Source organism: Coloeus monedula, assembly GCF_965178545.1.
Source record: "Coloeus monedula genome assembly, chromosome: 8".
NCBI classification, from domain to species: Eukaryota; Metazoa; Chordata; class Aves; order Passeriformes; family Corvidae; genus Coloeus; species Coloeus monedula.
This window is the reverse complement of record NC_138788.1, coordinates 18,146,411-18,159,968: the sequence shown is the minus strand read 5'-3', so window position 1 is coordinate 18,159,968 and position 13,558 is coordinate 18,146,411. Positions and strand designations below refer to the sequence as shown.

Sequence of the window (13,558 nt, the reverse complement as noted above, 5' to 3'; positions counted from 1 at the left end):
TTTGCTATGGGACGTCTGATGTCTGTCAGTAAAAGTTAGGAACAGCAGTGAATCTACATTCTCTCCCTAATTAAGTCACTGTCTATGGCTCAGTGCTGCATGGATCACTTAATATCTTTTTCTTTCCCCTCAAATTCCCCTTCATAACATTACAGATATGGTATTATAGGTATAATACCAGTGTAGGTAACGATCATCTCAATGTTTGCCTCTCAGGTGACATAAAAATATTGCCATGTTAAAATCAGGGCACCGTGACAGTGAAGACTTCAGACCCATGACTATCACTGGATTTTTATAAATGTAGAAAATGCATACACTGTACATTGTTCTCACCTAATTATTTTTAGGAGAAAAATGTTTTTTAATCTCTCTTATCTAATAATAGTAACAAGTGGTTCTTCAGCTAAAATGCATTTATCAGTTTAAGTTCCTTTTTTTCCAGTTATTCAGGAGACATGAGTACCTAAGAGAATATATCTTGAGTTCATTGTTAAAGTGGATTACTCAAACCAGATTAAAATTACAGATATGTGTATTCAGGATTGAAGAGGCCACCATGTGCTTGAGAAGTAAATTAAGATAAAGCAAAGTAAGGATGCTTTAGTTCTGAATATTCACTTCTGCTAAACAAGTTAATGATATTTAAGTAAATTGTTTTAATTAATGCCTTCAGTTACTTCATTTCATGTTTCTCTATAGAAAATAATTGTCTTCTTTAACTGCATTCTCTTAATTAGCTATATCTCAAAACACTTTCTTATTCAAGTGTTTGGTGGAATAGCCAGGAGGAGAAATTGTGATCTTGCTTTTTGTACTAAACATTAAAAATAAGAACCAGGTATTAGCACATGCTGCTTTTACTATTTTATCCTGTAATTTAAGTAGATTTTCCAGAAGTGCAGCATTTATAATAATTTCCAGGTCTTTATTATAATTTATCTGCTGTTGCCAAAATTAGACATGCTACATTTAATGTATTGCCCTTACAGGAGTAACAGGAGGAAGTACCAATAGAAGTATGTGCATCAGCACCTGATGAGTGATGTCCAAAGCCCCATTTTGTCTTCCTGCTCAGCAACATGAGCATGTTTCTCAACTAACAATAGCATTGACGATACGGTGGTACAAGCTGAAGAGTAGCTAGCAAAGTAGGTAAAAACTTCTTCCTTGGGGCCCTTATTGTTCATTTGCTAATTCACAGCCGAGTATTCCTTCACCACTATATACTTTCTGTACTCAGTATATTACAATCAAGAGCCAACAAGGTTACTTTGTTAGTCCTACAGGGCTTGTTTGTTGCTTTGCTCTGTGTCTGTACTACAGAAGGCTGTTGCTTTGAGCTTGATGACTGTTGCAAAGCACAGGAGTATTTCTGATCATCTCGTCACCTATCTTTTTAACGTGGGTATGAAAGGAGTACAGATCTGAAAGTAACTTTTTTACAGTTATTCTATGGGTTTTGTCTGTTTTTCAAAGTACAACTTTCAGTTTGTAATTCAGTCACAAGTCATTCCATAGCTTTCTCTTCTGAGTTTTTAGTGCTTCCTAGGTTTAACTATTTTTTACAGTCTTAGAGGTGGTGAACTTCTCAAACGATAATGAGTATTAGCTACCACTCTTAGCTGTGAAGCTCACCCAAGCCTTGTTTCTTTTGTATCTGCAGTGTTTTTTTTCTGTAGCAATAGATCATACTAGCTTTATTACCTCCTCTGTGTCACAATACTTCCATGATTTATAAACCGTGTATCTGTTGCCTCCATTAATATAGTAAGTTTATTTCACTTTTTATGTATGGTATGCAAGAATTAAGGCTGGAATATCTATTCAGTTCATAGTATGAATACCTGGTGTAGGTGCCAGGCAAACTCTGCAGGGACAGGAGAGGTGAGGTGGTAATCCTCCTCAGGTGGGTGGAGTTGTGGTTGCAGTTGTGTTCGAGGCTGCCGACTGACCTTCACAGCATCTACTGCTCTGCACAGCAAGGACTGCAAAATGTTGAGTAAAGGTGGTTCTACCACCATGGCTTTACTTTGATTCTCTCCTGTTTCATTCTCTCCTGTTGGAGGAGACAGGAGGAGAAGCTGGGTCTCTGAAGAGTTTGCAATTAATTTACTTAATAATGTGTTTGAAAGGATTGCTATATAGCGCCAGCAAGTACTGCCAGTCTTAGCCAAAGTGAATTCAATTTACCCTCCTAGTTGTCTTTCTACTAATGCAAGTGTGTGAATGCAGACAAGGAGGGAGGTCACTGTAGCATTATTATTTTGGAAAAAGGTTCCCAATTTCTGTTCTTGGCTGCTAACTGGATTTCTTACTTCACTGCTTTAAATCCAAACCAGCTAGATGGTGGCTGAATGTCATCACTCATATTGTGACTACTGGAAGGCTATGTGATACTCAAACTAAACATGATAGATTCAACATTTATCTCAATCATTTTCTTACAGTGTAGGTACCCATATTCATAAAAACTGAGACTATCAGGAATTTATCAAAGATACCAAATATTGAAGATGACTACCTGTGTAAATGCTTTGGCGGGATCCTACAGACTAGGGTGAGTGGCTTCACTGCTTATGCATTGTGCCTGTTTACTGTGTGACTAGAGGGAGGCTTTCGGAGCTGTCAGGATAGCTTTATTCACTAGCATTAATGTTCTAAAAATAAATATCTCCTCATTACTGCTCACATGAAACCCCAGTAGACTCTATTGATGCTGTGTCTCAGAATTGACTTGACAAGCTAGGATAAGTTTGTGCCCTCTGAGATGTGAGAGAGGAGAAACAAATGTCTGACTGAAGGTTAAAAATCTAGCAGTCCAATGCATTGCATCGATTGGACAAGCCACAGTTTCATTCTTCTGTGATACCTAGTGCTGCCTATTTATTTTATTTACTGAACTAGTAGTCTGTGTTTTCTGTCCTTTAGCAAGGACTGCAATTTGTAAGAAGCATATAACCTCACTGAAGAATATTGATTTGATACCTAACATTGATGATTTCTAGAACTCGAAAGGAGTTCAAAAAGAGTTGCCTTTTCTTATTTCAGTCACTAATAATTTTCAAACTGAAAGATCTCTGTGTCCTGTCTGGTAAATAGAATGAGAACCAAGCAACAGTGGATGTATATGTTTAGAGGGAAAGGAGAACGAGCTGCTTTCTCTGGAAAGGGTCTGCAAAGTGCAGCAGCAGCAGGAGAATCACAGCAGAAATGCCCCTCTTGCACTTCGACAGAGGGTAGTTTTAAGTGGTGTGGAAGAACAACTCTTAAAGGACTGGGAACAGGATAAATTGAATTGGAACTCAGCCATCAAGGACATCAGAGTTTTAACAGGCTTTGCTGTGTTGGACAAGCAGCCATCTGCCTGGCTTACTGTCCTGCCATACACACTCTTCAGCCATAGTCCCAAGAGAGCCACTCCCTTAACCATTAGTTGTCATCTATCCGGTTGTATTTAATTAAGGTTATTGATGGATCTCCAGGCACCTTCTGGGAAGTTGTATCAATTGGAAACATACAGGGTAGCAGGTTTCTTCATTCTGCCTGGAGACCTCTACTGACAGGGTGAAATTAATCAGAGACAAAATCCTTTTAGTGATATGATTAACTGAGCCAAAGCCTGCATCAGGCTTTAACAAATTGTACTTCTCTTTATGGTTCATTGTCTCAGAGCTGGCAGTGAGAAATAGATGGCCCTGCAGAGGGATTAGGAAGGATGGAGAGGAATGGAGCTGCAGGATTTGTTCCAGAGCTCTGACACCACTAGCATCTTAATTTGTGTGCTCTTAAATACATGTTTACTGCAGAAAAGACCCATTTAATGTGCAAGTGTCTCAGCTAGAGATGGTTCTGGGGATCTTGGAATGGATCAGAGCAGATGATGATACTTTGTGGCATCTCTGAGCAAATAAAGAGGCACAGGTAATTTGCAGTGGAAATGGGATGAACTTCCTAGATCCTGGGAGTTAGGGCTTAGGGATGGCAGGTCAGAACTACTCAGGTAGACAGAAAAATGCAGAGCAGCTGATCTGATTGAGATAGCATAGAATAAGGGCTGGGCTGGAGTTGGGTTGGGGTGTGACATCTTTCCTTGTGAGTCCATTAATATATTGTGCTAATGAGAGCATTAGGTGCTAATACTGTCCAAACACAATAGCTCAGCAGGCAGGAGTTAAGTCTGAACCACCTGGAATCTTAGCAAACTGGCTAGTTTCACTACTAAGTTGAAGTGGAAGTGCTTTAAATCCAAGGCATCTCCAATTAAATTGGTTTAAGGAGGTCAGGGTGAGACATGAGAATAAATTACGGTAGGTGAGAGCTTTATGAACTGGTATGAGAAGAACTGGTGTATTCAAGATAAATTTGTGTGAAAATACTAGAATTTACCTGAAAGCTGGATCCATGCAGTTCAAAAATACATGGATATCAACTCTATTCTTTTTTCCCAAAAGAACTGATTTCTTAGCCTCATCCCCTAATTGATTTTTAGGCAGTATCTGGAGGTTTTACATAGTTACACCAGAAAGTGAAGAATACATGGTGTAATTTCTCACCTCTTAAAGAGGTATTTAAGATAACAGTCTCATTTTAAGGGTGTATTTTATCACAGCATTGTTAGCATTGCATTTAGTTGTGGCATAGCATTTTCTGTAGCATCATATGTGGCCCTTATTCAGTTGTGATATATATTCTTTTCAAATCTAATACTAATAGTTTAAGCTCTGTGGTTCATTTTGGTTTTGATCAGCTGAAACACAAGCTAAGATTCAGCTTTAAATATGTTGATACAAGAAAAAAGTTGTAAATGCTAATTAGTGAAAGTCAAAGTTTTACATGGTTTTTGTAGTTGTACATTCAGGAGTCACAGTGAAACATCTGTCGGGCTCAGTGTTGAGGGAATTTGGTTTCTGACTGTCCCAATAAAGTCAGCATTTCTGTTCCATTCATTGGTGACTTGGTGCTATCAGCTGAGAAAAAACAGGCTGTGGAGACACTTGGCTATTGAGTAACACACCCCTTTTGTAGTTCTGCATTCTCCCTTAAAATTAATGTGTAATACTAAAAAATAATGTTTAACAATGAAACAGTGTCCTACTTCAGATATCTCTGCCTGGTGTGTGCAGGCACAGTCATGTACCTTATTCTGTCTGCTTAAGAATTGCTTAGGCTGATTCTCCAATACCAGACTGAATGCCGAAAAAAAGGTTCTAATGCAGACAGCAGTAACTAACAGGAAGCTATTACAATTCTCCTTGTGTAGTTTGACTTTGTATTTCTCAGCCTCCCCTCCTCCTCCACCTCATTTTTCTTGGAATTAATTAAATGAGAGATCAGCTTTTGAAGGTGAAAGGACTCGAACGTGCTGCCACTATTAGCTAATGTAATTTGGAAAAAGGAGGCTGATTTACAGGGAGTGCAGTTCAGCTTCTCTTACGTCTTAGTACTTTTGTCTTTCCCTGTTACTATTTCTGTGCCAATCTCGTTAGGCACTGCAGGAGGCCAGTGCAGCAGGGGAAGGTGGGTAGCTAGAAGTAAGGTAGGAAGTAAGGGTAGCTAGAAGAGGCAAAACCAAGAGTAGCTGAACCTCCCATGAACTGGAATACTGAAACGTGTTTCACGTGCCTGTCTTAGGTTTGCAAATTTTCCATTGTTTAGAGTTGCACAATGCAAGCCCTCTGGCCTAATTTGAAGATGTCAGCCTGTTTTCTTTCCTCTCTACCAGTAGTCAAGCGCAAAGGATAGTTTGTTTCCTGTCTTTTTGGAAAAAATGGAAATAGAGAAACATCCTGCTTACCAAAATGTCCAGAAAATTTGTACCTTAAGAGATGAAAATTTATGCCTAGAAGAGTGCTTAAAGAAATCTTTTGTTTACTTGAAAAACGTCTTCTCATATTCTTTAATTTGAACTCTAAGTATATATACTATTTTAAAAATAACACAAAAATAATTATAAAATTGGACATACCAGGATTTATTGTCAGCAGAAGCAGTAAATTCTAGTAACCACATTGAGAATTTTGTTGTTTAAGCCTGGTGATGTTTAGCTCAAGTTAACAGAATTTCTAAAGTCTTGTTAACTTCCTTGACTAGGCAAAGGGGAGTCCTTTGGGTTTTATGTCTAGGAGGTTGAATATATTTTAATCCAAATTTGTGTCCGATAAAATAAAAAAATTGCAAAGAAAAGCATCTTTGATTTGGCCTTCTTTGTATGGTCAGAGAACTTTAGCTGTTCTGGATACAGTGGTAAAATGGCTTATTCGGGAACTGCTCCACGACAAGGATCTGAGTGCTTTGCGGCCCCGGTGTCTGGCGTCTTAACTCCTCACTTTTCTGCATCTACTTTGTCTTGCTGTGCAAGAGACCTGTTTGTATCCCAGCCTTTGGAATGTTCCTGTGCCTTCTGTATTGCCTGTCTTTTTCAGCTGGGGACATGAGCACCTGCCAGATGAGTTGAGGACTTCCAGGACCTAGGGAAGAAACTTCTGGGAACAAGAGGTTTTTTCCACCACTGAATATGAGGCTGTGGGAATGATGCTGCCATTTTGAAAGCAGCAGTTTCAGTATCTGCTTGGAAGGAACAGTAGGAACAATGCAGGGGAGACCCAGCTGTAATGTAATGGAGAGAAATGAGGGGCTGAGAGCTAAATTATGTGAGTTTGAAGTACCAAGAAGAGTTTCCATTCAGTTGCAGAAGAACTTGATAAGAGATGAGTGAGAGGGACCTCATCCATGCCTATTAGTATCTGAGGGGAGAGCATCAAAAGGATGGAGGGATGCAGGCTCTTCTCTGTGGTGCTGGGCAATAGGACAAGAGGCAACGGACAGAAGCTGATGCACAGGAAGTTCCACCTGAACATGAGGAACAACTTTACTGCGCAGGTGGCCGAGCACTGGAATAGCCCAGAGAGGCTGTGGCGTCTCCCTCGCTGGACGTATTCCAGAGCTATCTGGATGCAATCCTGTGCAATCCCACTGTGGTCCTTTCCAACCTCGCCCATTCTGTGATTCCTTTAATTCCATCTGAATTACTTGAAACAATCATGATTTCTTCTGCTCTGGCTGAAGTGTGTTTGTTCGTTCGTTAGTTTTGCCGCAGGAGTTTCTGGATGGTAATTGTTGGGGCAGTGGTTCCGCCCAGGGCGGAAGCTGTGGGGAGTTTCTCGATTTCCGTGGCCTGTCCTTGGCCGTATGGGCAGGAGGGGGCGGAGCGGGCGGCTGCGCCACGGGCGGCTTCCCGCGCCAGGGGAGGGCGGGCCCCGCTCCGCCCCGCTCCGCCCCGCGCTCCGGGCGGGCATGGCGGCGTCCGCGTACCCCGCCTGGGTGACGCGCTGGGTGTCCGGGCACTGGCGGAACAAGAAGCGGCCCCCGGCGCTCCGCCCGCCCCGGCCGCTGGCGCTGGCCGACAAGGTGGCGAACCGCCGGGAGCAGCTGACAGGTGAGCTCCCGGCGGCGGGGAGCGGTAGCGAGGGGAAGGCTGGGCCCGGCCCCGCCAGCGCTGCCCCGGGAGCTGAGCCGCCGCTGTGCCCCGGGAAGGGCCGCGCTGCTGGCGGGGCTCGGCCGTGCCTTGTGCTCCGCAGGGCAGCAGAGGAGAGGGGCCGGTCTGGGCCATGGAATTCGCGCCCGGGTTCTGTGGGAAGGATCTTTTTCTCACACTGCAGCCCTAAGTTTGCGTCGTATGCGCGTCAGGCACGCTGCGTCCTGGCATTGCCTTTACTTTAAAAATTCAATCAGATGCTAGGTGGCTGCAGCTGTTTGCTTTCTGTTAGCAGCAACTTCACTGCCCAAAGCAAAGCTGGGATCTTTAGTTTTGCGTTTCCTCACTTGCCTCTACCCCATTTTCTTTGGAGATTTATGCACTGTGGAGGCTGTTAGCATGAATTCCCAAACACCTGAGATTTCTGGTTGTGTCTTTCCCTTCTAGAGGCTACGTGCATTACGGAGATGTCGGTAATGATGGCCTGCTGGAAACAGAATGACTTCAACGATGCATCTTGTACCGAGGAGATCCGGATGTTCTATGACTGCGTGGCAAAGGCAGAAGTAATTAAGGCCCCTTTTATGTTCTTAAAGGCTAGCAGTAGGGAAGGAGGAAGTCTCCAGTCATTTTTTGTGTGCCAGCAAGAATTACGTTCTCTGAACAATTTGATTGTGACCCATTTGAGCAAGTAAGAGCAATTAAGCTGGTGAAGGATCCAGAGAGTCCTACAAGGACGAGCTGAGGGAGCTGGGGTTGTTTAGTCTGGAGGAGAGGAGGCTCAGGGGAGACCTTATTGCTCTTTACAACTACCGGGAAGGAGGGGTAGCCAGGTGGTGGTCAGTCTCTTCTCCCAGGCAGCTGGTGATGGGACAAGAGGACATGGCCTCAAGCTGTGCTAGGGGAGGTTCAGGCTGGACATCAGGAAGAACTTTTTCACTGAGGGTGTGTTGAAACATTGGAACAGGCCGGCCTGGGAGATGGTGGAGTCACCATCCCTGGTGGTGTTCAGAAAATGACTGGACATGTCACTTAGTGCCACGGTCCAGTTGGTGATTGGTCAAAGGTTGGACTTAATTATCTTAGAGGTCTTTTCCAACCTGTTTCTGACTTTGAAGGCTAGACATTTTTGAAAAATAAATTTGATACTGTTTGGAAATCAGAGGTTTCTGATTGTGTATTATATATTAACATAATAATACTATATTATAAGCTTGAAGTAAAATATTTTTCAAAATAGACTAAAGGTACGTATATGTACTAAACTTGTCCTTAAACTAGTTTCAGGTTTCCATTTTCTTTCAGTAACAGTGTCATCATTTAAATAGTTATTTACTGTTGCTGTTTGACAGCATAAGTGAAAAATTATCCCCAGTTTATTTGGTAGATGACAAAGAATCAAACAAAAATCAAAGAATAACAGAAAGTAAAAGATCTGAGTTGTTACCAGAACTTTATATCATCATTAACTAAGAATATGGGAGGATATAATCTTTGCAAGATGTCAGTCATTAATTGCACTATTTGAAGGCCATCAGCTTGTTATTATTGAGCCAAGTGCTATGGTAAGTGTTCCTTAAAGAAACAGCATTTTTCTGAAAAAAAAATCCTCATACAGTTAGTAGTAGTCTCTGGGAATGAGCATCAACTCTGCAAATAAATGGAGGTAAATATTTTGAGGGTTTTTTTTCTCTTTCAGAAAGAGCACAAGAATCAAAATGAGGACACCCTGTCATCCAGGGGAAACTTGCCTTCAAGCAAAGTGAACAAGCTCTTGAAGAGGTTTCCTCAGATCACCCGTTATGTATAATGTACTTTATGAAAGGGACTGTGGACAAGCAATTAAAGTTGGGGTCTTTGTCAAAAAAGAGGAAAGTCAACTTGAGTGATTGATGTCAAGTGGTTTGTGGATCTTGACCCTGCTTTTGATTCCAGAGTAAAAACCACCCATCTTGAGTATCAGCTGATTTCGTTCATGAGACTCTTGGGTCTTGCAGTGTTAGGATTTCTGCAGTGTTGTTCAACTAGTCTATTTGGGTCATCACTGTTAAATAAAACCTTCTAGGCAAACATGTAAATGCATTTCCTAACGGGGTGACTTCCTCACATGCAAGTTTCTTGCCCAGCTCTGGAGCTGCTATCCAAAAGTTTTCAGGCTCGAACACTGAGCCATCTTAAAATTGATAGTAATCTCATGGCTTGTACTCTTACATGTGTCTATACACAGTTCGGTGCCTCTTGAAACGTTTAAAATTCCCACTGCTGTAAAGAAAGGCTATAGAATTTAGAAAAAATCTCCAGCAAAATACCTTGTTAATACATTGTCAGGGTTTTGAGACTGGCTAAGTGCCAGGCACCCACGAAAAACTGTCCACTTACTTTGCTATAGCTGAGAAGAGGAGGGGGAATTGAAAATTCATGAGTTGAGGTAAGGATTACGGGAAAAACACTTTAAGGCAAAACAGGCTTAAAACTTACACAGTATAAAGAAAATTTATTAACCGAATTAGAAGTAAAAAGGGTGATGAGAACTAAAATAAACCTTTAGAACACCTTTGCTTCCCAGTCCCATTCTCTTTCCACCAGCCACCCAAGGAGACAAAACATGAGGTGGTTTTGGTCAGTCTTTCACTTCCTAAAAATCTTTTTCCGGTACGCGTGAGGAAGAGAGTTTCTTTCTTCTGCTGTGCTGTGGGATCCTTTGCATGGGAGATAGTTCTCTGCAAACTTTTCCAGCATGGTTTCAACTTCATGTGTAGCAGTCCTGCCTGAACCTGCTGTAATGTGAGTCCCTCCCACGGGCCAAGCAGTCTTCCCACAACTGCCCAGTGTGGGTCATTTTAGTTCATGGGGTGAGCAGTTCTAGTTTGGAAGAAAGGGTCCTCTCTCTCTCTCTGTTCCTTACTAGATTACAGCTTTTCAGCATCCCCTCGCTCCAGCGTGGACACTTTCTCAGGGGTTGCAAGTGGATCTCTGCATCCCCCTGTGCACCTCATGAATTACAGGGAAACAGTTTGTTGTACCATAGTCCTCACCACGGCTTGTAGAAAAAATCTTAGCTCCAACACCCGGAGCGCCTCCTCCCTCTCCTTTTCACTGACCTCAGTGCCACTATGTTGGTTCTCTTCATGTGTCCTCACTTTTCCCTTTTCTCTGACTCTGGAGAAAGTTGGTGTCTGTAGGTTCATTTGTTCTCAAGTTCCATCAGTTGAAAAGTTCTTTGAGAGCTTTGCTGCACTGAAAAGGTTGATTTCATCTGGACTTCATATTGGGAATTGTTCACCATGTTCATCGCTGGCCATGTGGTCCCTGCTGGCACCGTGCGGGCGGCCCTGGCCTCGGGAGGGCCCCGGGCACACGGCCCCCCCACTGTGATGGGCCCTGGCGACCGGCTCACCACCCCTCAGGAGAAGAAAAAGAGACTTTCCCCTGGGTTTTCCTTTCCTAAATATGTCATCAGAGGCATTACCAACTTGTCTAATTGGGCTAATAACCTGCCCATTATCAGAGCCTTCAGCAATTTGCTCTGTGCCGAACATAGAAGTTTCTAGCAGCTTTCCTTCCACTCCACCAAAAACCAGGCTGTGTTGAACCAACACATACATTATACATTGGTAAGTATCAAATATAATTTTAACACAGAAGTTTGTGATTTAGGCCCTCTGATTTGCAGGTGGGACAGGTATGGTGCCACATGAGTTTGATTATTTTGTCTGTGTTGTAATAAAGCAAGACCAGTGTTTGACTTGGGCAACTCATAATCTACAACAAAATGTTTCATTGTCTTTTGGTAAAAAAACTAAAAGGGGGAGAGAAAGTTGAAGCATGGACTGATAATTGAAATAATGTAATTAATTTTTAGTTTTTGATGGGGGGGGGGGGGGGGGGGGGAGTGGTGTTTCCACTACAGTACTACTAAACTACAGGCAGGTTCCTGGGACCAGTACCTAGTTGGTGAGAAAAATGCAGTGTCTCGGAGAAGTGTTATAACCACTTATATCAGTAATTCTTTTGGGTGTGTAGAAAAAGCAGAGTAAGAGGGGAGTCAGGCACATACTGTGTGATTACCCACAGGTAGCTGTAGAGTTTGCTGGAGCTGAGTCCTCTGGAGCCCCAGGCTGATATCTCTGCATCACAAAAAATTTGGTCAGGTGAATGCTTTCAAGTTACTGAAGCAATTTTCATTTAACTGTTACTTACAGTGGCTCATTAGCAGATTATCCACAGGGTAGCTTGTTCTTTTGTTGCTATTATGGCATAATTGAGTCTTTCAGAGGACTTGGGGTCAGTAAGAATACAATATCCCCATCTGAGTTTGGGAAAACACTTCGGTTCTATGACATTTTGCATTTTCTGTCCAGAAGACACTGTGAAAAGGAATGCTACTTGCTGTTCCTGTTTCTGGAGGATACAAGCTAGATTGGGAGTGAGGAACCGATTCACCTCAGTTGATGATGATTTTTCTTCGTATTAAAACTTGGAATATAAGCATAGTTTTGCATCTCTTAAGATAGCACCTGTGCTGAAGGTACCAAATTCTAGTGTCTGTGAAGAACAGTCTTGCATAAGAGGCTGTAATAGAGACACTTAATACGTTTTTCTATTTTGAAATTTTGCACAGCTCCCACTAATCTGAACAGCTATTTTTGGATTATACTGCTTCATGGTGAGCATCACAAATTCAGTTGTTTGGGTTTTTGTCTAACCTTTTACATGTCTACTATAAGCTTGAAATTACTATGCTAAGGTTTTCCAATCCTTTTATTTATTGAGAGGAAGGAAACAATGCTTTTCAGGTGCACCCAGGTTTTACAGTGCTTCCTTTAAAAGTACTTGAGCAATTCTTTTGCTTCTTTTGCTGTAACCAAAAACCCTCCAGTTACTGATTGTCCTTGGCAATTTCAGCTGCTGCCCATTTTCCTGTATCTCACCGTTAAGCTTATGCTGGGTGTCTAAATGCATTCTGTGAGATGCTCACATTGAGGATCACTCCATTAATCGTTCATGTGCGTACCCACAGGGAATGGCACTGTTCTTTCTGAGTTGGGCTTTGTACCACCCCATGATGCTGTTGCTGGGGAGTAAAGAAATCTGAGTTCTGGTGTTGAGCACACTGGTTAAGAAATTGCTGCAAAGACCTGTATGTGATTGCGTGGTGGGGAAAGAATTAAACAAAAGCTGACTAGCTGTTCTACCCTCCTAAGTCGGATTTACAGGATTTAAGCAAATCTGCTGGAATTCCTTGATCTTATTCCTGTAGCTTATAGCTTGACTATTATACTAGCTCTGGGTATGATTGCGATTGCTGTTAACTACTCCTTTTAGGCTTTCACTGTGGAGGTAGCATTAATATTTCATCTGGTCTTGATGAATAGTCATCCTGCCAGTTCAGGAGAAATAGGTTGAATTCCAGAGAGCCAGGAACATTTTAGAAGATGGGATTTGTTGTTCAGAAGGGTCAATACAGAAAAATCTGGCAAAATCAAGGCAGACTCTGTAGAGAATCATAGATGTACTGTAACAGAATTATGCATATATCAGGGTGAGAAGGTGACTAATGTTGAACAGTGGATTTAGATAGTTACAACTACTTCAAATTTGCCCATACAGGAAAGTTCAGTATTACATTATCTGTAGATACATTACTGGTCTAAACTACCATAGTTATATTGGTATAATTCCCTTTTGGTCTTCCTCTCCACCTTGGAGAGTAGTCATGAGAAGCTTTTGAGAATCTGAGATCCACCTCTCTCAAGAAATGTCATTACATGTGCCAGAAAAACAGGGTAGTCTTGGTGAGAAGGAAATAGTTCCAGAAGAGAACCTACCACAGAGGAGACAACTGCAAAACCCACTCTATCTTTCCAGTTTGTCATTCTTCCAAAAAGTGAATACAAGCTTGGCCTTCTATTGCTTTTGGTGCACTGGTCTGTGCTTCCTTTAAAATTACTTTATCTATTAAATCGCTTTATTTAGGAAAATTCTGCCTTGAGAGGGAGGCAACTCAGAAGGTAAAGTGAGAGCAATCCAGTGCAGACTTCTGCTAGAGGTGTTAAACCCTGTGTCAGAGGCCTAAACAGT

At 42.0% G+C, this 13,558-nt stretch overlaps 1 protein-coding gene across 1 annotated transcript; it reads left to right on the top strand.

Annotated features, from left to right (window-relative positions):
* Positions 1-7,276: 7,276 nt before the first annotated feature.
* On the top strand, positions 7,277-9,559 carry CHCHD1 (coiled-coil-helix-coiled-coil-helix domain containing 1). The gene is made up of 3 exons (XM_082286550.1): positions 7,277-7,438; positions 7,925-8,043; positions 9,177-9,559. The coding sequence occupies exons 1-3, from the start codon at positions 7,297-7,299 to the stop codon at positions 9,285-9,287; spliced, it is 372 nt and encodes a 123-aa protein (XP_082142676.1). The 5' UTR covers positions 7,277-7,296; the 3' UTR covers positions 9,288-9,559.
* The last annotated feature ends 3,999 nt before the right edge of the window (positions 9,560-13,558 follow it).